This window comes from Schistocerca gregaria, chromosome 3, assembly GCF_023897955.1.
Source record: "Schistocerca gregaria isolate iqSchGreg1 chromosome 3, iqSchGreg1.2, whole genome shotgun sequence".
Lineage (NCBI taxonomy): Eukaryota > Metazoa > Arthropoda > Insecta > Orthoptera > Acrididae > Schistocerca > Schistocerca gregaria.
This window is the reverse complement of record NC_064922.1, coordinates 849,740,814-849,766,802: the sequence shown is the minus strand read 5'-3', so window position 1 is coordinate 849,766,802 and position 25,989 is coordinate 849,740,814. Positions and strand designations below refer to the sequence as shown.

Here is a 25,989-nt window from a genome sequence, read left to right as displayed (position 1 = left end):
GTGAAATGAACTTGAAGGCAGATGGAAGAGGAAGTAAAGATGAGATAAGAAATAAGATCTGTAAGAAGAATTTGATAGGGCACTGAAAGACCTAAGCCGTATTACTGTCCCTAGAGTAGATTGACATTCCCTCAGAACTGCTGATGTTCTTGTGAGAGCCAGCCATGACAAAACTCTTCCATCTGAGTCATGATTACAAGATACAGATATGAATTATTTACAGAAAAATAAAAGAACTGTTAGAGGCCGGCCTCAGGGATGATCAGTTTGGATTATGGAGAAATGTTGGAACACTTGAAACAATACTGACTCTATGGCTTAACTTTGAAGATTGCTCAAAGAAAGGGAAATATGAGTTTACAGCTTTTGTACATTTAGAGAAAGCTTTCGACAATGTTGCAATTCTGAAGGTAGCAGGGGTAAAATACAGGGAGCAAAAGGCTGTACATGACTTGTACACAACCCAGACAGCAATTATAAGACTCTATGGGCATGAAAGGGAAGCAATGGTTGAGAAGAGTGTTAGATATGGCCAAAGCCAATCCTCAGTGTTGTTAAATCTATACACAGTGTAAAGAAACCAAAGAATAATTTTGAGAAGGAATTGAAGTTCAGGAAGAAGCAATAAAAACTTTGATGTTTGCAGATGACATTATAATACTGTCTGAGACAACGAAGGAATTGAAAGAGCAGTTGAAAGGAATGGACAGTGTCTTGAAAGGAGGATATAAGATGAACATCAACGAAAGCAAAACAGTGCCAATGGAATGTAGTCCAATTACATCAGGCAATATCAAGGGAATTAGATTAGGACATGACACTAAAAGGAGTAAATGAGTTTTGCAATTTGGGCTGCAAAATTTGAGAAATTAGAGCCAATACGGAGGCTTATCAACAATCATTCTTCCCACGGACTATTCGCAAGTGGAACAGGGTTGGAGGGATCAGATAGTGGTATTGAAAGTACTCCCCACCACACACCATTAGGTGGCTTGCAGAGTATGATGTAGATGTAAAGAATACACCATAATAAATACTGAAAAATTCTAATGAGATAGCTTTGTATAATGTTCAAAGATGAGGATCAATCAATTTATTTATTTTTATGCTAAGTTCATCATTGAAAACACACACATACCGATAAGTTGATTTTAAAAAAAGATTCAACATATGACACCACTTTTACACTTTTAGGGCTGGGAAATGTCATTTTTAAATCAATTTATTTCCTCGTCAGGTTCATTCTCACCACACAAAAAAAGAGTACTACTCATTTTACTTGAAATAGTTTCCACATCCACTTTTTGGAAAGATGGTGATATGAAACCTAGAATAGGTTCCATTGCCCTGAAATTTGAAAATCCATTTTCAAACTGTCTTGATTGTTGTAAAGCTGACCGCTTACTCCTTTGCAGCTTCTTGACCCATTGCTGTTTTTTGATCAGACTGTATTCAAGGAAACTGTTCCAAATTTAATTTCTGTAACTTTGCTAGTCAAAGGTCAAGTTTTGCGTGAAACATGTTATAGAAGAAGTAGGTGCTGTAACTACCAAATTGGTGTGTGTGCCGTTTCATACTTCGTGTGTGAAATTTGTACTCGATTCAGCAACTAGAGGCCAATCGGCCGGCTAGTACAATAACAGTTGCTTGTGCAGCCTGCTGCCTGTGTCCCCTGTTAGAACCAATTACTATACGGGACGGAGCGCAAGGCTCTGCTGGCCACTTGTGTGTTGTTTGTTGTATGTACTTTCTTCCTCATCTATAAATGCTTACTTCATGTAAAAATTACAGTGTTCTTGGAGTAGAACACTTTGGCAATAAGTATGGTATTTGGTTTCATGTGCTCCACTTCAGTCATTGGTCCTTTGAGTTTAATTTCCATGGAGGCACTGCTTAAATCTCTTAAGCAACAGCAGGCACTGACAATTACTATTTCCCTCTTAATGACCACATTAGCAGAACATGCAACCTCAGCGACGACATACTTGCCGCCGTTCCCTGCGTATGATGATGAAGCAGAAGACTGGGATGGCTGAGAAAAATGCCTGCAACATCATTTCCAGGAATTTGGAGTAACAGTGGTAAACTTGTGTGAGGCTCTTTTTCATCATGGATCTCACCTTGTGAGTATCAATTGTGTCAGCTTGCCCCTTACATGAACCTTCAAGTCTTTCGCTAAGTAGATCAAATGGTTTGAGATTCAATTATATGTGTCACTCCTGATAGGGAAGCTCTACAAGTATGAAAATCCTATGCTTACAGAAGTATTAAACATAGCTCAGTCATTTGAAGCTTCACGGACTGCAGGTAGTCCGATAGAATCCTGATCCAAAGTTTCATACATCATTCCTCTCACCCCTCCCAGCCTTCAGTCAGTTCACAAGGGAATGGAGAAGATGCATCAGTCCAACAGGCATCTCAGCGTCATACAGATAATCGTCGTTCACGACAACAAGTCCACATGACAACAGGAAGAGCCTTGGGATCCGCACTACCTTCATGCCCATACTGCTTAATTCAGCATGAATGGACGTGTGCTCCAATGTGCAATAGGTGTCATAAAAAAAGACATCTTTTCTCTGTGTAACACTCTTCTGAAACAGTGGGGATGAAACAAACATGGATGTCAACACTATGTCAGCAGTGACAGTTTTCAGAACAAATTATACACTGAAGCATGTGTATTTAGCAAACCATTGAGAATGCAGGTGGACCAGGTGCAGCAGCAACATTGGTGAATTCTCAGACTTGTGTGGGTTTGGGTCTCCCCCTCTCCCCAGTGCCAGGGAGGCTGGTAAGTTATAACAAATAACAGATTCCCATTCTTGCACAGTTTTTTGCACCTGTGACTTTACAAGGCTGTGGTTTGTTCATTAACATGCAGAGTTGTGGACAATACTTACACTGAAAATCCATTTGGTTTGGATGCTTTTAATCTTTTTGTGGTCTCTATCTATGAAGAAGTGCATTTCGTTTCTGATCAAGGTCCATATCAACAGTTAGATGCTCTCTCTGCTGAATTTTCCTCTTTTATCTTCTCCAGGACTGAGTTGTGCAGCAGAATTTAATGCCCATATTATCATTAAAACAATCTGCCTGTCCCTATTTTTTTCTGGGCCTGCCCAGTACTAGTAACTTTACAGGATCAAGTAAAAGCAGAATTAGATATCTTTAATCCGTTGATCTCATTCGACCTATTTCTTCCAAAGAATGGTCATCACCACTTTTGATAGTAAAAAAACATAAAGGTCAATTCTGCCTCTGCAATGATTTTAAAAAAGCAATTCATGCACAATCATTGATACCAATTCTCTACCACACCCTTATGGGATGTTATAAAAATTATTGGGGGACCATTATTTTTCAGACTGACATTAGCAAACGCACATTTACAACTGCCACTAGACGAGAAATTAAATGCCTTCTAGTTATCAATACACCATTTGGGCTTTATCAATGCTAGCATCTGTCTTTTGGTGTAGCAATCACACCAGCTATTTTTCAACGCTTTTTAGAACAACTTATTGCATCAGTTCCAGGCTGCATCAATTATTTGGATGACATAGTCGTTTCTGGTGCCTTTACAGAAAAATATTAGCAGAAACTCCATGCTCTGTTTCACAGTCTGCAAGGTTAAAGTGCAATTTGGACGAGACACAACTTTTTCCAACCGTCTATTATTTATTTGGGATTTGAAGTGTTGTGTGCTGCCATTAAACCCATACACCAGCATACTGAATCTACGGCAGCATTGCCACACCCTTTTCTTTTGCCAGACATTGTTGGGGAAATAGTGAGAGTAGTTCCAGCCTGTCCACAACGTGCATCTTTGTAGCCATGGCCAGCTCCCCATCGGTTTGGGAAATAATTCATGTAAACTTTACAGGACTTTTTTGAATATAACCGGGCTCCCTGCGATTGATGCATATTCTAGGTTCCTGTATGCGGTGCATTTTATGCCTACTTCTGTGGTGACAACAATTTCAGCTGTGTCAACAATCTTTGAAATGGAAGGTCTTTTGTATATTATAGTTACAGGCAACAGCCCCCAGTTTATACCTCAGAAATTCACAGATTTGTGTAAAAAAAAAAAAAAAGTGCTGTTCACCATGTCACAGCTCCTCCTTTCCACCCCCAATCGACTGGGGAAGCAGAATGACTAGTACAAACATTGAAGACTCAGATGAAAAAATATGTTTCGTGTGTGTCACCGGAAATGGCTCTTGACCAGTTCCTCAGTTTACTCCTGTTGGAGATAAAGAATCCAGCAGGGTTGTTGCGTAGCCATTAGCCCCGTACTCTACTACATCTGCTTCAACCAATGCCAAAATATCCGCCTATACTGGTATCGCAACACTTCTGTCCTAGGACAGCTTTGTGGGCTCACAGTTCTGACACCCAACTGGAAGACTGAATTCCTGCGGTCACTGAGAGTCACCATTGGTGATGCCTCTGTGTCATTCGCACTGTCCTGGCATCCTCTGTCCACCTGACAGTCTCCCTACATCGTGACTGGCGCCCTCGCCTTTTCTGCTGCCACTTTCACAATTGTTTCCTCTGCTGTGGGCGCCCCTTTCAGCTATCGGGGGCCAAGGCGGAACACTGCCTCCCCCGCTGTCACAACCAACACCTCCGTGTGTGTGCCATTGAACTGCGGTGTGCAATTGCAGGTCTCCAGACTGGCTATCCATTTCTTCTAATAGCACTCTAAACTTTCTTCTCTGTAGTGATTGCAAGAATTTTGAATTCACAATTTTTGTAACAATACTCATAAGCTGTGTTACAGAATATGTCCACAAAGTATTTGCTTATGCATGATACAATGAAACTTAAAGGCAATAAAGGTACGTCATTCGCACACAATGTGACAAATCCTTCGTGTTTGCCATCAGTAGTAATAGATGCAAGTTTCTGAATAGACAAATCATATTTATAAATGAAGGATTTGAATGCATTGTAAACATTCCCTCCTCGTGTAGCATCTTTGGAGGTCAAACTGTAAGCACGTCTTTTACACTGAAAACCAAAAAATCAACCTTACAGAAATCATAACTTCAGGTGAATTGACTATCTACTGATTTATCTAACTACAATCTGAAACACAAGCAGAGCGGAAAATCTTATATCAGTTGACTTTATTTTATTTTCTGCCATTAATTCTACTTTTATTGTCACAGTAGGTCTTGACAGACAGGTCTCTGTTTGCCAATACTATCTCCAATTTGTTTTTCAGCTGTGCCATTGTCAAATGGTTTTGAACATTTTCATCAGTACTTCTGATACACGAAATGATCCTATGTTTGATGAGAGACTTTTTATATACAGGCTTTACAAAAATAGGGCTGAAATTGTAATTTACTTTTAAGGTTAGAAAGTGTCTACCTTCTCAGCTAACTACCAGCAGCTGCTTTCAATTTGAAGTCTTTGTGAACTGTTTGAAATTGACATTCATTATTTCCCTTTTCAGATATTACATATCAAACACATACACCTGTCTGTATGCAGTGTATATAAAACTGTTCTTCCCACTCACCACAGAAGTGGCATGTTTTCCTGTGTTTAGCTACATTCACATTTCACAAACACTGAGTGAGAACTGTAACTTGGTGAGTGGACTCCTTAAGTTTGTTTGAGTGGGACTATTAGCTGAATGTGTTGTCAGATTTACCACCTACAAATACCATGCGAATCACTCATTGTCAACAAACTGGTATGTCCGAAAACAGTTCATTTAAACAGATTTTGGGAATAAGTTTTGAAAGATTGACTCAAAGCCTTGGCAATCGACCAGTTGACCACGATCATGGGTTGAGCACCCCTGGTCTATGGAGATACTAAAAAAAATTTCAATGGAGAAAGATACAAGCTGGAAACTGAGAGGTAACTCTGTTTTGAATGTTACAAGAAGAAGCAAAACCATCAAAAATGTTTCATTCCCAAAGCACTTCCAAGAAGACAGTGGCTTGTTTCTTTGGTACTCCAACCATGTGCTTTTGTGAACTAAAGCAACCTGTTTGCCCAAGTCATTAGTGAAGTCAGGAAAAGGTAACCAAAAATCATACCGTTCTTTATTTTCACAATGCAAGTTGTCTAAACACGTTGAACAATTGATTAATTGACACAGAAAACAATGAATATATGTATCTATTGCCGAATAACTTTTCTGTTCCCTTGAGTGATTTTCGTCACATAAAGGACCTGTCGAACCCTACCAAATCTATGTTTTTGAGATACTAACATTGAAGAGGAAAAAGTTTCCAAAATTGTCTCTAACACATGCAAATGTGCATAAATTTGAGACACAAATATTTTGAGAAACAGTAAAATGTTTGTACAAAAGAGAGATTATCTTTCACTGTTTTTGTTAACAATCCTGGAGCATGAAAGTTTGGCTCAACTTTCCACTGCCACAGCTTCCATGATTCTTCTAATTTATGTAAATGAAGTTTGAGGTAAAACACTGATCTGCACAAGGTCAACGCTAGGTCAGATGATGAGAGTTGCGAGTTGAGGAAGCCAATAGATGTGGTGTCATATGAAAAAGTTCAGCTGTTAGTTATTCCACGGGAAAAATCTGCTATTGTTACTGAACAGTTCAAGTAGTGATTTTGGCTGATTATCATTATTTTTATTGCCTCGGCAAAATATACAGAGGAGTACACAAAATATGGAAACTCTTTGATAGTCAATATTGATGGAACAAAGTGACATACCATTACAATTCTTGCATGGACAGAAGATTATTTTGTGTGTTCAAAGTCACCCCCCATCAGCAGCTAAACAATGTTGATGCAGCTGAACTGCTGACCAAGCTACAATTGTCAGTGTGGCTGGTGCAATAGCAGCACAAGGCGCCTTTGTGGTTTCTCGTAGCTTGTTCAGCGTAGCTGGCTTCTGTTGATAAACTATTTTTCAAGATCCTCCATGGGTAGAAGTCAAGAGGTGTAAGGTCTGGAGACTGTGGTAGGTACCCAACAGCTCCTCCTCGACCTGTCCATCATCCATCCAAGCAAGCTCTGACATCTCTGTGGTAGTGAGAAGTGCCATCATCTTGTAAGTAAAATCTTTCATTTTAATCAAGTGGCAGGTAAAATCTATGTTTGTAGCATATGACAGACCACTCAACACATTAACAACTGGTATATTTACATGTTTGTCCATGTGAATGTGAGGATTTTCAGAAGCCCAGTATATGCAGGTGTGGATGTTTACAGTACCGTTTAGTTTGAATTGCATATCGTCAGACCGGATAACCATCCCTGCAAACCATACATCCTTGTGAAGAATGTCTTCAAACAACTCCCAGTATTCCATCCTTCGATCCAGGTCATCTTCATTCATAGTGTGCAGCAGTCTTTGAATGTAAACTTCATACTTTGCGGCCTTCAGAATTTGTCATACCCTTGATCAGCTTACCATGCTTTATATGTACCCTGCATCACAGATTTTTGAAGTGGCCTAATAAAATGTTGCAACACAGCAGCATTGGAAGCTGAACTTATTGAGATTTTTGGTTGGCCAGACCTCTCCTTATGCACCTCCTGAACAGTACAGCCAGCTTCAAATTTATCCCAAATATGATTAATTGTTGTACATGTTGGTGGGTTAGTTCCATACAAATTACATCACTGCCGTAGTACCTCCATCATGTTTTCATACCTCCAGTATCACTCCAATATGGCCTTGTGTTGCTCAAACAACACTTACACTTAATTCATTGCTGCATTGTCATCCACTGGAAAATGCGCGCCAAGATCTGTTGAGAAAACATTGGACTATGCTACTGTGCAAAATTGCAACAATGTCAATTTGTTCCAAAGATATTAACTACAAAAGAGTGTGTACATTTTTTCTGGACCAATGGCACTGCCTCTGACCTGGACTCTTACCCTCGTCTGTGATATGAAGTAAATTCCTGTTATCTGTTAAAATTATTCTGGTGAGTAACTGACCCTATAGCAGATCATCATGTGTATCCATTCACTGCCCATGCATATTCTGCCATGGAGAAGCAAAGTGCTTGAGCAGTTGTTCTTAATACAGTCGGACTAGCTCCCCATTTACTGTTCGTCAGTTTTCTTAAAATATTGTTCCTGGCAGCAACTATTTGGCAGATTTTTTCACCGTGATATCTGTATGTCAGTGCTCTATCCAGCACGACACCAAGGTGTGTTGGTTTGTCCGTATGGCCCAGTTTGTTGCCATTCCAGATGACGTTCAGCTTCCTGTTTGCCTGTTTTGTGCGGAGGTGGAAAGCACTAACCTGTGTCTTAGATGCATTTGGTTACAGAGAGTTCTCTTTATACAGGGCTATTACAAACGATTGAAGTGATTTCATAAATTCACTGTAGCTCCATTCATTGACATAGGGTCACAACACACTACAGATACGTAGAAAAACTCGAAAGTTTTGTTCGGATGAAGCCGCACTTCAGGTTTCTACCGCCAGAGGGATCAAGAGCGCAGTGAGACAAAATGGCGACAGGAGCCGAGAAAGCGTATGTCGTGCTTGAAATGCACTCACATCAGTCAGGCATAACAGTGCAACGACACTTCAGGACGAAGTTCAACAGAGATCCACCAACTGCTAACTCCATTCGGCGATAGTATGCGCAGTTTAAAGCTTCTGGATGCCTGTGTAAGTGGAAATCAGCGGGTCGGTCTGCAGTGAGCGAAGAATCAGTTGAACGCGTGCGGGCAAGTTTCACGCGTAGCCCGCGGAAGTCGACGAATAAAGCAAGCAGGGAGCTAAACGTACCACAGCCGACGGTTTGGAAAATCTTGCGGAAAAGGCTAAAGCAGAAGCCTTACCGTTTACAATTGCTACAAGCCCTGACACCCGATGACAAAGTCAAACGCTTTGAACTTTTAGCGCGGTTGCAACAGCTCATGGAAGAGGATGCGTTCAGTGCGAAACTTGTTTTCAGTGATGAAGCAACATTTTTTCTTAATGGTGAAGTGAACAGACACAATATGCGAATCTGGGCGATAGAGAATCCTCACGCATTTGTGCAGCAAATTTGCAATTCACCAAAAGTTAACGTGTTTTGTGCAATCTCACAGTTTAAAGTTTACGGCCCCTTTTTCTTCTGCGAAAAAAACATTACAGGACACGTGTATCTGGACATGCTGGAAAATTGGCTCATGCCACAACTGGAGACCGACAGCGCCGACTTCATCTTTCAACAGGATGGTGCTCCACTTCCATCATGATGTTTGGCATTTCTTAAACAGGAGATTGGAAAACCGATGGATTGGTCATGGTGGAGATAATGATCAGCAATTCGTGTCATGGCCTCCACACTCTCCCGACTTAACCCCATGCGATTTCTTTCTGTGGGGTTATGTGAAAGATTCAGTGTTTAAACCTCCTCTACCAAGAAATGTGCCAGAACTGCGAGCTCGCATCAACAATGCTTTCGAACTCATTGATGGGGACATGCTGCACCGAGTGTGGGAGGAACTTGATTATCTGCTTTATGTCTGCCAGATCACTAAAGGGACACACATCGAACATTTGTGAACGCCTAAAAAAACTTTGAGTTTTTGTATGTGTGTGCAAAGCATTGTGAAAATATCTCAAATAATAAAGTTATTGTAGAGCTGTGAAATCGCTTCAATCATTTGTAGTAACCCTGTAGTATTCAGACATTACGTGTAATGAGCTTTCTAATTTCCCTTCTACTTCCTCGAAGCTATTTCCTTGTGCTGTAATGGCCAGATCATCGGCATACAGGAAATGGGTAGTACGTTCCGGTGTTGGTTGATCATTGGTGTATAGGTTAAATAGTAGGGGGGGCCAGCACACTGCCCTGGGCGAGACCGTTCTTTTGTCGACGCCATCGGCTTTTTTTTCTGTCCAGCATTACATAGAACTGTCTGTTTTGCAGCAGAGATTCAATGATTTTTGTGAGCTGATGATCTTTAAATGTACAGTACAGTTTTTCCATGTGGTTGACAGTGTCGTATGCAGAACTTAAGTGCACCAATGCTACACCTGTTATTTATTTGTTTTCAAACCCTTTCTCTGTGTGTTCTAGTATTTGACTGGTGCCTGATTTCCCAGGTCTGAATCCAGCCTGTTTGGGGAATGAGCTTTTGGTCTGCGATATTTGCTATGCGGTTTAGGATTATTCGTTCATACAGATGGCACAGGAGTGCTATTGGGCAGTACTTCTTCGGTTTTAGTAGCGCCACTACCTTTGATTTCCTCCACATCTTTGGGATCTTACATGTTTTTAAGCAATGATTAAAAAGCTGCAGGATCCATTGCTTGGCACTAGGTCCGAGCTGTTTGATCTGTTCCACGCATATATCGTCGACTCCCGCTGCTTTCCCGTTTTTCATTGAGTTCATTCCACGATGAAGATCTTTCACAGTAAATGGTATTTCGAACGTGCTTGACTCTGAATTCTGATGATTTTTATTTTCTGACATTTCTTGTTGGGTTTTCCATTTAGTAGGGGGTGATGGGCAATTTGATTGGGTGTTACTGAAGAGCATTGTTTAACTGTCCCAAAGTCACAATTAAGTTTTTTTTATTAAGTTCCAAGCTACTTTGCTACTGTGGCTCATATGCATTCTTTCCAGAGTTTCGACCCATTTCCTTCATCTTGATTCACTAATCATTTCCATTAGTGTTTCTCCACATCGGATTACTACTTCACTAAAGGAGTCCTGTTTGTAAAGCATTTTGTACTCCCTCAGGATGTTCTTTGATCCGTCAGAGAGACCTGGGCTGAAATGCTCTCTGCAGCCTCGGGGTATGTGTCTTCGAGAAATCTTTTGGAGGGTCTCTACGTAAGTTTGATAATTTTCTGGAATTGGGTGTAGATTTTTTATTTCTGCATCCAGTTCCACAGCATATTCTGTCCATTTAGCTTTTTTAAAGTTGAAGCCTCTGCGGAATGGTATTTTTGTTGTTCTCAAAGCAGCGTATATTTGGATTCCGATAGGTTGGTGTTGTGTTTTAGGAAGAGGTGCGTATGCAGTTTTTAAGCATCGGTCTTCCACATTTGCGCTTACAAAACAAATATCAGGGTTTTATTCGCGCTTCCAGATTTTGCTGCTGAACGAGCATGGTAGCTTGGGATCATGGATAAGTCGTTTATTTCCGCCCCCTGCTCTACTTTATGTCCGTTGTTGTCTGTATGCTTGTAGCCTCATGATGTGCTGTGGCAGTTAAAGTCTCGTAAGATGCACTGTGTTTTTCTGGTTGTTGAAGTTTGGTGGCAAAGTCAAGTTGAACTTCTCTCCAGGCGGCTTGTATACTTACGTTACGGTGAAGACAGTGCTGCCATACTTAGGATGTGGATTTTCTATGGCTAATTTCATCCCTTCTATTTCTGGTCGTATTGCCCCTTCTTTCTTGTATACACAGTATGTCCCATTTGTGTGTGCGGCAAAGTTGTGATATGATTTGTTGTTTGTTTTTGGTGATACCCTGTACGTTTAGGCTTGCAATCATCAGAGTTGACTCTGAGAAGGGCCCATTCTTTTTGCTTTTCCGGTGTTGAAAGGATTGGCCATTGTCTTTTATTGCAACGTTTCTGGGGGATGCCGGCATTATCTGACAGATGATTCTCGGTCTCTTATCTCAGGTAGTGCACGTGTGGAGGCTCCTTCCTTGTGCTTCAGAAGAATGAAGGGTTCTACCAAAATCTAATGACTGCTGTGGAAGAGAATTTGAGGTAACACATTTAAAGCAAAGCAATATGGATTAGGATAGATGGCTACTCACCACACAGATGAGAGATTGAACAACAGACAGGCATTTTTAAAAGTAGGCTAAGTTTTCCTTCAGATTTAGAAAACACACACACACACACACACACACACACACACACACACACACACACACACAGAGAGAGAGAGAGAGAGAGAGAGAGAGAGAGAGAGAGAGAGAGAGAGAACCTCTGTCTTCTTTGTGCACTGAGGCATGACCGCAGTGAGTAGTGATCTCAGTTGGGGGTGGATAGTTGAGGCAAGGTGGGAGGGACAGCAGGATACGTGTGGGGAAAGTGCTACCTGTGGGAGTGTGCAGAATATGGCATTACTTATTTTTGAATGACTCAAAAAAGGTACACAAACAACCACAAAATATGAAACGAAAGTTCAAATGGTGACAAGTAGGCCAGCGTACAAAGTTGTGTGTGTTAAGCTAAGGTTTGTAGCAACAAGAAACAAGGGAAAATCAGTGCAGAGTTCTACACTGTTCTGGTGCTTCTGCTGTTTCCATTAGCCCCTCCACACCAAGTCTTTGTGGAGAGAACGTGCAGTAAGCCCTTTGTTCACGTGCAGATAATATCAAAATCCAATCTCGTAATTTCTCTGTACAATGGGAAGGAACAAACATGGGGGGGGGGGGGGGGGGGGGGCTGCATTTGATATATACAAAAGTGGAAATCTTTGATGTTAAAAATTCTGCATAATATTTATCTCCATAAAAAATGATTGAGGTAAATAGATCTAAATATCTCGCTTGACTCATTCAGCATTACAACCTTCCAGGACCAAACCACTGCCATCTCTTCAATTTTTAATTTGTAAAAGATGGGCAAAATTTCCAGTACAGATTTCATATTTTGGCTCCAACAATTTATTTCCTGAGAGAGAGAGCCATGTGAAAAGTAACATCAATTATGTATACCACATGGTACAAATGTTTACATAAAAAAGTATGTAACAACCTGATTGCTTGCACATTGCAAACAACACATTGTAGCTTTTGCATTTATTAATACAATTTTCCACAACAGACAAGAACACATAACAAATATAGAAAGAATAAATAGAGCAATGTGCGCATGCACTTTTTCCATTCTTACCATTACAGATTCATTTATTCTACTGTGGATACATACTCGATTTCACTTTGGTAACTAATATTCAATCAATATGATGAAAAACGTTAGTAGATTGTATACAGATTACAATGAAATAAATTCAGCAATACTGTATTGAAAGCATTTCAAGTCATCACGGTCAATTTTACACCTGTACTTAGGCAGCAGAGTACAAGCACTTGGGAGACAAGACCCAAGGACCTTCATTCACTCTTCAGTCTTATACTAGTCTTCCTCTTCAACACCTGTCAGGATCCATCTTTAACCGGATTATACTTCTTCACCTGCAAACAATAATAATGCACAGTCATCAAGTAATGTAACAGATCTGTGTCAACATGACTAATGTTCTTAAGCTTGCTCATTGATTGCCCAGAAGATGCTGTCTACAATGTCAAACAATTAGGCTGTCCCAATTTTGCTTTCCTTAACAATACTTTTTAACTGATTATTGCTTTGACTGGCTAATAGAAAATAAGGCCTCTCGATTTTTTTCTTTTTTTCCAAACAATATGTTATTCTTGTGAGTCTACACATAGCGGTACAAGAAGCAATACAGAAAACTGTATTATAGAATGTAGCCTAAATGCATATAATGGCTCCTTATTAGTAGTTAGAAAACAGAATGGAGACACTCATTTGGTTTTAGACACTATGATTTTGAATAAACAATCTGAGATGGGATAGACCTGTCAGTACATAAGAAGTACTGTCCAAGTTTGAATAAGCAAAGTTTTTTAGTTCAGTGGATTTTACAGCTAGATACAAGGCAGGTGCCCCTCCACAAGGGTTCTAGGGCCTCACAACATTCCTGTTTGATGGAAAGTCTTACCAGTGCAGATTACTTCCCTTTGGTTTAAATATATCTGCAGAAGTTTTCAAATGGGGCTCAGATAAAGCTATGGGCAATGACTTATTTGATAATCATGTAAGTGGACAATATACTCCCAGTTTCTAGAACACAGAAAGAACACTGCACTCAGCCTATTAAACATTAAAAAGATTGCTGGAGAGTGGGCTAACAATAAGACTAAGTAACTCTCATTTTTAGAAGAGAGGAATTAAAGTTTTGTAGAAATAAAAGACGCACAACCTGAGCCAGAATGAATTCAGGCAATAAAAGGTTGTCCAGTTCCTCAAAATAGAAACCACATTGATCTTTTGTAAAGTGGTTATAGAAGCCAGCTAATCCTAGAAATGAATTCAACTATGAACAACCAATGACTTTTGAAGCAATCTCAATGGATCTGGGATGATGGGTCAATGGAAGTGTTAAACAAAATTGTTGTTGTGGTCTTCAGTCCAGAGACTGGTTTGATGTAGCTCTCCGTGCTACTCTATCCCATGCAAGCTCCTTCATCTCCAAGTACCTACCGCAACATACATCCTTCTGAATCTTTTTACTGTATTCATCTCTTGGTCTCCCTCTATGATTTTTAGCCTCCACGCTGCCCTCCAGTACTAAACTGGTGATCCCTTGATGCCTCAGAATATGCCCTACCAACTAATCCCTTCTTATAGACAAGTTGTGCCACAAATTTCTCTTCTCTCCAATTCTATTCAATACTTCCTCATTAGTTATAGTGATCTACCCATCTAATCTTCAGCATTCTTCTGTAGCACCACATTTCAAAAGCTTCTATTCTCTTCTTGTCCAAACTATTTATCGTCCATGTTTCACTTCCATACATGGCTACACTCCATACAAATACTTTCAGAAACGACTTCCTGACACTTAAATCTATACTCGATGTTAACAAATTTCTCTTCTTTACAAACGCTTCCCTTGCCATTGCCAGTCTACATTTTATATCCTCTCTACTTCGACCATCATCAGTTATTTTGCTCCCCAAATAGCAAAACTCCTTTACTACTTTAAGTGTCTCATTTCCTAATCTAATTCCTCACCATCACCCGACTTAATTAGACTACATTCCATTATCCTCGTTTTGTTTGCTTTTGTTGATGTTCATCTTATATCCTCCTTTCAAGACACTGTCCAGCTGCTCTTCCAGGTCCTTTGCTGTCTCCGACAGAATTACAATGCCATCAGCGAGCCTGAAAGTTTATTTCTTCTCCATGGATTTTAATACCTACCCCGAATTTTTCCTTTTGTTTCCTTCACGACTTGCGCAATATACAGATTGAATAGCATTGAGGATAGGCTACAACCCTGTCTCACTCCCTTCCCGACCACTGCTTCCATTTCATACCCCTAGACTCTTATACCTGCCATCTGGTTTCTGTACAAATTGTAAATAGCCTTTCGCTCCCTGTATTTTACCCCTGCCACCTTCAGAATTTGAAAGAGAGTATTCCAGTCAACATTGTCAAAAGCTCTCTCTTAGTCTACAAATACTAGAAAAGTAGGTTTGCCTTTCCTTAATCGTTCTTCTAAGGTAGGTCGTAGGGTCAGTATTGCCTCACGTGTTCCAACATTTCTAAGGAAATCCAAATTGATCATCCCCGAGGTCGGCTTTTCCATTTGTTTGTAAAGAATTAGTGTTAGTATTTTGCAGCAGTGGCTTATTAAACTGATAGTTCGGTAATTTTAACATCTGTCAACACCTGCTTTCTTTGGGATTGGAATAATATTATTCTTGAAGTCTGAAGGAATTTTGCCTGTCTCATTTAAAATTTAAGTTGAATTATGTGAAGGGTTCGTAAACTGTAGTGGCCAATATGCTGTAATGACTACCTGTGGGGATGAATACGGGAGGCCCTGGGATTATATTTAGAGTAAATTGTTAGCTATAAGTTACATGAACAACCAACTAAGGATATCAACTAAGGATATCAGCTAAGAAAATACAAAATGAGCTGAAGATGGATATTTTAAGAGGGGCAGGGAGTAGAATGAAACGTTTTTCAACAGTGGTATGTATGTTGTCTTCAAAATAACGTAATCATAGAATTGGAAGTTGTGTATACCTAAACTACTAGTCTAGGATTTTATTTGGTTCATACACAAGGGATATGGATATTTTGGTCTACGAAAGTGTGTCCAACATATTTGAGTAGCAGAGAAATAAAAAGGATGATCTGTGGTTGTGATCTTAATCAGAAAGTTAAAGAAAATAATGGACAAATAAGATATTCATATGACTTTTTTCAGTTCTCTGCCAAAGGGCAGAGGTGATTTTTCTTATATTTTTGTTTTGATAGCATGCTGGCCTAAATATATAAAGCTATATCCCATTAAACTATCCAATATAAATCCATGGAGAAGAAATAAAAACCTTGAGGTTTGCCGATGTCCTTGTAATTCTGTCAGAGACAGCAAAGGACTTGGAAGAGCAGCTGAACAGAACAGACATTGTATTGAAAGGAGGATACAAGAAGAAAACCAACAAAAGCAAAACGAGAATAATGGAATGCAGTTAAATTAAATCAGGCGATGCTGAGGGCATTAGATTACGAAATGAGACATTTATAGTAGTAGATGAGTTTTTCTACTTGGGGAACAAAATTACTGATGACGGTCAAAGTAAAGAGGGTATAAAATGTAGACTGACAATGGCAAGGAAAGCATTTCTGAAGAAGAGAAATTTGTTGACATCGAGTATAGATTTAAGTGTCAGGAAGTTGTTTCTGAAAGTACACTATGTGATCAAAAGTTTCCGGACACCCCTATAAATTATGTTTTTCATATTAGGTATATTATGCCGCCAGGTACTCAGTATCAGTAACCTCAGTGGTCATTAGACATCGTGAGAGAGCAGAATGGGGTGCTCCGAAGAACTCGGAAACTTCGAACATGGTCAGGTGACTGGGTGACGCTTGTGTCGTACGTTTGTACACAAGATTTTCACACTCCTAATCATCCCTAGGTCCATTGTTTTCAATGTGAATGGAAATGTGAAGGGACACACACAGCACAAAAGCGTACAGGCCGACCTCTGTCTGTTGACTGACAGAGACTGCCGACAGTTGAAGAGGGTCTTGTTGTGTAATAGGCAGACATCTATCTAGACCATCACACAGGAATTCCAAATTGCACCAGGATCCACTGCAAGTACTATGGCAGTTAGGCTCTGGAGGTGAGAAAACTTGGATTTCATGGTCGAGCAGCTGCTCAGAAGCCACACATCATGCCGGTAAATGCCAAACAATGCCTCGCTTGGTTTAAGAAGCATAAACATTAGATGATTGAACAATGCAAAAATGTTGCATGGAGTGAAGAATCACGGTACACAATGTGGAGACCCAATAGGAGGGTGAATGCCCGGTGACATCATCTGCCAGTGGGTGTAGTGACAACAGTATAATTCGGAGGTGGTCGTGTTATGGTGCGCTCTTATTTCTCATGGAGGGGGCTTGCACCCCTTTTTGTTTTGCATGGCATTATCACAGCACAGGTCTACGTTGATACCTTAAGCACCTTCCTGTTTCCCACTGTTGAAGAGCAATTTGTGGGTGGAGATCAAGTGCCTGCTCACAACGCACAGCCTGTGGCAGAGTGGTTACAGGACAATAACATCCCTGTAATGGACTGCCTACACAGAGTCCTGACCTGAATCCTAAAGAACATCTTGGGAAGTTTTTGAACACCAACTTCGTGCCACGCCTCCCCCACCGACATCGATACCCCTCCTCAGCGCAGCACTCCATGAAGAATGGGCTGCCATTCCCCAAGAGACCTTTCAAAATGTGGTGCTACAGAAGAATGCTTAAGATTAGATAGCTAGATAATGTAACTAATGAGGAGATACTTAACAGAACTGGAGAGAAGAGGAATTTGTGCCACAACTTGACTAGAAGAAGGGATTGGTTGGTAGGACATGTTCTGAGGCACCAAGGAATCACCAATTTAGTATTGGAGGGCAGTGTGGAGGGTAAAAATCATAGAGGGAGACCAAGGGATGAGTACACTAAACAGATTCAGAAGGATGTAGGTTGCAGTAGTTACTGGGAGATAAAGAAGCTTGCACAGGATAGAGTAGCATGGAGAGCTGCAACAAACCAGTCTCTGGACTGAAGATGACAACGGTAACCAGTTGCTTATGAGATTATTTGAGATTATTTTGTGGATGTAAGCAAACCAAATCTCTTACTTACAGATAATGGAACTCAATTTGTAAGTAGCAATTTTGAAGGGTTTTTGGCATGGAAAAAGTAAAACATGTAATCATTTCAAAATATCATGTGAAATCCAATCCCTCTAAAAGAATTGCGCATGATCTGTGTGTTCCAAGAAATACAAACTTGGGCATAGATGATTTCGGCGTTTCATGTTATCCTTAATGAATTATGCTACATGTCAATTGGACTTTACCTGGTAGAAATTCTGAATACAAAGTTCATAAGAGAACCATTGCTAAAACTTTTTTCTTGGCCTCGAACAGAAGAATACCAACTATCAAGATACAAGGACAGATAAAAATGAGATTAATGATGTAAATAAAATAGAAAGAAACTTCCACATGGGAAAAATATATTAAAAACAAAGATTCCTAGACTTACCAAGCGGGAAAGCGCCGGTAGACAGGCACAATAAAAAAAACACACAAACACACACACAAAATTTTGAGCTTTTGCAACCGGCGGTTGCTTTGTCAGGAAAGAGGGATGGAGACGGAAAGATGAAAGGATGTGGGTTTTAAGGGAGAGGGTAAGGAGTCATTCCAATCCCGGGAGCTGAAAGACTTACCTTAGGGGTAAAAAAGGATAGGTATATACTCGCGCACACACGCGCACACCTCCATCCATACATATACAGACACAAGCAGACGTGTGCGCGATGCGCGTGTAATATACCTATCCTTTTTTCCCCCTCAGGTAAGTCTTTCTGCTCCCGGGATTGGAATGACTCCTTACCCTCTCCCTTAAAACCCACATCCTTTCATCTTCTCCTTCCCTCTTTCCTGATGAAGCAACTGCTGGTTGCGAAAGCTCAAAATTTTGTGTGTGTGTTTGAGTGGTTTTTTTTTTATTGTGCCTGTCTATCAGCATTTTCCCGCTTGGTAAGTCTTGGAATCTTTGTTTTTAATATAAAAATGAGATTAAGTAGACACACCCAATGTCAAGTACAATATAATTTAAAAGCAAGTGCCCCTAATTTTAAACTACGATATGAGGCTAGTAAAGGTCGTCATCACAGTTCAGAATTAAAGAAAAGAAACGAGCAAGTTTTTCCATTGTTATGAGGGTCCATACAAAATTATAGGGTTTCCACATCAGAAAGCTGCTTTCCTAGTAGACCCAGTGAATGGTAAAGAAAAAGGCTTCCATAATATAGATATGATTAAAGAATGTGTCTTAAGAAACATCTAGTACAACAAAATTAACAAACTTTAAACAGCAAAGAGACTGCAGAGCCTAGAGGAGTTCTTTCTTTTTCTACATCGAGCTGGATTTTAGATCCACCACTTCTGAATAGAGGAAATGAAGGAGGATATGCCCTTAAATATGAAGTGTAGACACAACAGGCAAACATTCAGATAGTGATTGTTGCACCATCTAGTAGGAGTACATTCATTCTAGCACATGAGGACATTCAAGAGTTACAGTAGTGAGTATGTAAAGAGGTATAAGACAAATATAGCACCAAAAGACTATTAATAAACTGGTGTGAATAAGGGTTATGACATGAGTGTGTTACCTGAACACACATGTATAAAAGGAGGAGGTAGAGTTATAAATGTTATTAACACGATATTGTACCCTAATCTGTATTTATGGTGTGATCGAAAGATAGGTAGAACTATGAAAACGATGACCTTTTCCTGAGAGAAAAGAAAGATGCATAAAAGGGACAGTATCACTGTGGATATTTACATGAGAGTAGTATCTGTGGAAAGAGGTGTATCTTCACACTTGCTGCACATGCTGGTAGCATCAGTTTCAAAGTTTTTCCAAAGTAGCAAAATAGGTGAATTTACCAGAATTGGTCTGTTCCACAAGCGAATTTAAAGATGACATAATAAAGAGACAAATGTCCCAGTTTTGTATGCTATTCGCCATGTTCGGATAAATAGGAAACCAACTACAGAATATCTGCTGACAAATCTTTAACTGTTCAAGACATGTAACTGTTCTGATTCGGTGGCAGTTTATAAAGGGTGTAAATGGTTCTGGAGGGACCTTTATTTTTTAAAATTTTTGTGGGAGGTAAGTAATATGGTTGGGTTTATAAGAATTTTCTGTGGGAGGAATTTGCAACACACAAAGGTTATTATTCTGTTATGTTAACTTCTCCACTTGGCGTCAACAGTGATGTCTTAGGACCACATTTCAGGTCCCATTATGGTGAAACCTGGGAAGTCTGTTCTGTAGGATATTATGATGATCATCATCATCTTGCTCCCTGGCACAGAACCTGCCAGGAAAGGAATCCTTGGGTGGGTATCAATCTTTGCGGTTCTCCTCTTTACCATATCCAATAGTCTCTGCTATGGAACCCTTCTTATCTCTGTTTAGATAGTACATACCCAATGATTTCCAATAGTTTTATAAGCTGGGCTAGAAAAGCCTGGATTCTGGAATAAACATACTCAATCACATGAAAAATGAACAATTCGACTAAACGGCTTCTGGACTGTACATCCTAGTAATGAGTGGTGCAAGAGCAGAAACCACAACACGTTGTAGAAAAAAAAACCTGTTATTGACCCTTATGGGTAATAAATATTTGTTACCCAATTATTTTGGAGAAAAGAGAGCCACTTGTATGAGTATCAAGAGCTCAGATGAAAACCCAGTTCTAAGCAAAGAAGGGAAAGCATAAAGGTGGAAGGAGTATATAGAGGGTCTATACAAGGGCGATGTACTTGAGGACAATATTATGGAAATGGAAATGGAAGAGGATGTAGATGAAATGGGAGATATACTGCATGAAGAGTTTGACAGAGCACTGAAAGACCTGAGTCGATACAAGGCCCCTGGAGTAGACAACATTCCATTGGAACTACTGACGGCCTTGGGAGAGACAGTCCTGACAAAACTCTACCATCTGGTGAGCAAGATGTATGAGACAGGCAAAATTCCCTCAGACTTCAAGAAGAATAGAATAATTCCAATCCCAAAGAAAGCAGGTGTTGACAGATGTGAAAATTACCGAACTATTAGTTTAATAAGTCACAGCTGCAAAATACTAACACGTATTCTTTACAGATGAATGGAAAAACCGGTAGAAGTCGACCTCGACGAAGATCAGATTGGATTCCGCAGAAATGATGGAACACGTGAGACAATACTGACCCTACGACTTTTCTCAGAAAATAGATTAAGGAGAGGCAAACCTACAGTTCTAGCATTTGTAGACTTAGAGAAAGCTTTTGACAATGTTGACTGGAATACTCTCTTTCAAATTCTGAAGGTGGCAGGGGTAAAATACAGGGAGCAAAAGGCTATTTACAATTTGCACAGAAACCAGATGGCAGTTATAAGAGTCGAGGGGCATGAAAGGGAAGTAGCGGTTGGGAAGGGAGTGAGACAGGGTTGTAGCTTGTCCCCGATGTTATTCAATCTGTATATTGAGCAAGCAGTAAAGAAAACAAAAGAAAAATTTGGAGTAAGTATTAAAATCCATGGAGAAGAAATAAAAACTTTGAGGTTCGCCAATGACATTGTAATTCTGTCAGAGACAGCAAAGGACTTGGAAGAGCAGTTGAACGGAATGGACAGTGTCTTGAAAGGAAGGTATAAGATGAACATCAACAAAAGCAAAACGAGGATAATGGAATGTAGTCGAATTAAGTTGGGTGATGCTGAGGGAATTAGATAAGGAAATGAGACACTTAAGGTAGTAAAGGAGTTTTGCTATTTGGGGAGAAAAATAACTGATGATGGTCGAAGTAGAGAGTGTATAAAATGTAGACTGGCAATGGCAAGGAAAGCGTTTCTAAAGACGAGAAATTTGTTAACATCGAGTATAGATTTAAGTGTCAGGAAGTCATTTCTGAAAGTATTTGTATGGAGTGTAGCCATGTATGGAAGTGAAACATGGATGATAAATAGTTTGGACAAGAAGAGAATAGAAGCTTTCAAAATGTGGTGCTACAGAAGAATGCTGAAGATTAGCTGGGGAGATCACATAACTAATGAGGCGGCATTGGAGAGAAGAGGAGTTTGTGGCACAACTTGACAAGAAGAAGGGACCGATTGGTAGGACATGTTCTGAGGCATCAAGGGATCACAAATTTAGCATTGGAGGGCAGCGTGGAGGGTAAAAATCGTAGAGGGAGACCAAGAGATGACTACACTAAGCAGATTCAGAAGGATGTAGGTTGTAGTAGGTACTGGGAGATGAAGCTTGCACAGGATGGAGTAGCATGGAGAGCTGCATCAAACCAGTCTCAAGACTGAAGACAACAACAACAACAACAATAACAACAACAACAACCTGATTATCCGGTAGAAAAGTTACGGAACTTAGTCAAAGTGAACCATGTACCTACGATTAGTAGTTCCACACTACTGTGGAGTGTTGCATAGTTAATAAACATGAATAAATAAATTAATTGTAAATGAGATATAATTACAACTATAATAATTTTTAACATTTGTAGTGAAGTTGTAACTAATTATTTATTGTTTGGTTAATGGGTCAATGTAGTGATGACATCATCCATATAGGGGGGGATTTCGTAGTGCAATTTACCACTTTGATGACATGATGTGTTGCACACACATTTCTCGAACCAATGAATGATGCCGCCACTATAAAAAGTTGATTTTCATAATGTATTAGATAATATATTGTTTGGATGTATGTTTTATTTGTGCACATGTATCGTGAGATAGATGAACACAGCCTATCTGTATGCTGAGGCGACGATGAACATTGTATAATGTTCACAATATCTGCTGGTCAGGCAATTATTTCATGTCGTGAGTTCCTGCCTTGGAGATATGGTGCATGCCACAGAAGAAGATTGGTCGTGGCAATGCCTGTGACTTCTCAGGTTCAAGAAAATACCTATAACACAGAAATATTTTTGGACTGTTCGTATCAATGTTTTTGTGATGTTCAGCATAATGCAACAACTTTGTAAAGCACAGTTATTGTAAACAAGAGTACAATATATGAGAGGCCGTTAATGCGAAATCTCTGATTTATTTTAAGAGCTGCATGATGGATTTGTGCTATTAACTTCCAGCAGTAACTGTAGCACTTCAAGAAAAGAAGTTCGAGCAGAAGAGGTTGGAGAGTGTGCTCAAATAATAAAGTGAGCAAAATTAAATAATATGAAGTCTTGGCTCTCTAACATACTTTACTCCGCCACCCAATATCACAGTAAAGAACCAGCAGACTGTCACACTAACAATATTTCCATTAATACACAAGGCTAGACTAGTTTCAGCAAGTTTAATAAAAACAGATTTTCTTTGTTTACTTTCAGTTTCTATCTACAAATTGATTTTATTTTCAGTTTTAACTACAAATTTTGCAAAATATGATTACTGTGAACAGTGAATACTCAATCTGAATACTAAGTGTTAGCAGCCATTTTCTCCACCATTGTTTCACTCAGGATTTGCAGAAATTGTAGCTTAATACGTTCTAACACTGGATAGTTATTTTCACTGGTTACATCAAGTTTTCAATACAATGTTTTCTCGTTCTTAAAAACAGCACGATGAAAAATGAATGATGTTCTGAAACTGTTGATAACTGACAATCATGTATGACTCATAAGTATTATTGGGTTCATCATTGGAAATAAATAAGAAAGACAAAGATTAATTACTTTATTCATAGTTTTAATTTTCAGCAACTGCAGTATATATATCAGAGTAAAATTCGGTCATAAGTTTCTGTAATATACTACTTATGCTTCACATAAATGTATAGCCAAGGTCTAAATATGTAAAATATACCTAATTTTTTAGGCTTATGAAGATGACAAATTAATTCATCGAAATTGATAAACCAAAGAAAAAAAAGAATATATTTGCAAACTGACAACTGAGTTTTATTCTGAAATGAAAGATTAACACTAACATAAATAATCATATAATGAGTAAGTTACTGCAGATATTTTATTAGTTGCCTGACAAGCACTTATTTTGGAGCCATTAAAATAATTAATCATAATGCAACTGTTGTGGCTCAGTGTCTTCCTTTCTTGGAAGTTATGGACTAGTGTTAATTTCTTGAAAATATCTTGCTCTGTGGACATAGACTTTCAGCTGTCAAACTAATGTTTATGACTCTTTTGGGTAGACCAATGTGACGATGGTTTTATTGAGTTTGACTGGCTATCTGACATCAGAAGGACCTCGCCACTATGTGGTTTAGATCTGCCAACTCTGAAGGATGACCTCCGCAATGTGGAAAGATTAAAATTTTGATTCTGTGGAAATGTATAAGTAATATACATGTCAATTTTACTTTCTTATTAATTATTGATGTTATATGATCCCCAGAAAGTTTGTCATCCTGTCACATTACAACATTTTCCAGTATCCGCACTTTTCATCAAATACCCAATCTTATTCTTCCAGTTGGTGTTGTACTTTCATCCTGTCACGTGTTCTGCACAAAAAATGACATGTTCATCTCCGACAATATTATGAAAAAGGATAATTGTTACTCACCATATAGCAGAAATATGGAGTTGAACGTAGTCACAACAAAGACCATCAAACAAAGCTGTCAGCCAAAGAGGCCTTCATCAGGACACACACACACACACACACACACACACACACACACACACACACACACACCCCTACCTACCATCTCTGGCTGCCAAGATGGCATCAAGTGCAATGTTCTCACTGCCAAGTTCATGTTAATAAGTAGGTGTTCTTATTTGATCATATAACTGCTTCCCACAGATAAAATCATAAATGGCCTTCAAGTAGCATGACACTAAAAGAACTTTTCTACCCATCAACTACCAAGAAAACAATGCATTGAAAGTGATAATAAATAAAACAAGGTAGATCAACAAACTGTATTTTACTCTTTGGAAAGTGGGAAAAAGTCACTGATTAACATTTGAGTCTCACTGTTACATATAAGGTAGTGTGACAATTTTTCCTTCCAATATGAATGAGAACACCCAGCTACATCAAGGCATGTGGCTAACAGCTTGCACGACACACGGTATCTGGCACTAACCTGCAGAGACACACAGCTGAGCCAGGAGCGAGAGGTTGGCATGTCACCAGTCAGCTGCCACGTGTCAGTCACAGCTGAGTAGCATTCTATCGTGTCATGGTAGCGGTCCCAGCCCTCTTCGCCACCCAGGACGTATATGTGCTCATCAATTACAGCAATACCTTTGACAAAATTGTGACATTAGATAAAACACAACACATGCAATTCTGCACTGCACAATGCCTGGTCGCACCATCAGAAATAAAGCACTAGGTAAATCAACAAATGACACATCACTAGGTAAATCCACAAATGATACAAAGCTGTAAGTTCTTAGATGTTTATATTTATTAAAATCTGAACTTGAAGTCACGTGTTACAGATCGTCTTACATGTTTAAACTCTGCAGCTTGTGCACTGAAATTAATAGCAGACTTTGGAGTTGCCTTTTTTTCTTTTTTTTTTTTTTAAGCTAAGTAGCATTGTACCCGACTTAAGCAAGGGACGTTACCTAGGGCAAACTACACAGAAATGAGCTTTTTGATAAACTTATGTGCTGGAGCCTCCTCAATTTCTTATACAATTTACAGAAATGAGTAATAAGGATAATGCCAATATCGCGGTGTTAATGTTGGAACATGTATCGGTCGTCCGCTTGTTACAAGTTCAAGTGTTTGGTGCACTGTGTGCTCAGATACACTTTTATTCTGCCCAGTATTGAAGTCTGATGTTAGTTCTGCCACAGTTCACCGCCTGTCCTGTTTTACCAGTATGCCCAGCCTACAACATCCAACACCTGTAATGAGGGGTGGCTGCCCAACCCAACGATGTCTGGATGTGGTTTCATCACCTGTTGAAGACACTCACCATAGCACTAACACCCAACAGGTCATGCAGTTTCTGATATGCTCATGCCGAGCTTCCAGGCCATCACAATCTGCCCTCTGTCTAACTCTGATAGATCATGCGTCTTCCCCTGTCTACACATGGACAGCATACTCACTGATACTACATGCATCGTGTGTGTATCTGACCAGCAGCCATTCCTCATCAGGTAATGCTGCAATCGCCTGGACAGGGTTATATTGACAGTAA

At 39.6% G+C, this 25,989-nt stretch overlaps 1 protein-coding gene across 1 annotated transcript in view; it reads right to left on the bottom strand.

The window, feature by feature from the left end:
• Nucleotides 1–12,407: 12,407 nt before the first annotated feature.
• The window catches only part of LOC126354779 (kelch-like protein 12), a 78,704-nt gene continuing 65,122 nt past the window's right edge, over nt 12,408–25,989 (bottom strand). The window contains exons 11-12 of the mRNA XM_050004676.1: nt 24,916–25,076; nt 12,408–13,129 (exon numbers count right to left, since the gene is read on the bottom strand). Of these exons, the coding sequence (XP_049860633.1) occupies nt 13,094–13,129; nt 24,916–25,076 (197 nt within the window). The 3' untranslated portion in view covers nt 12,408–13,093. The remainder of the gene's footprint in view (nt 13,130–24,915; nt 25,077–25,989) is intronic.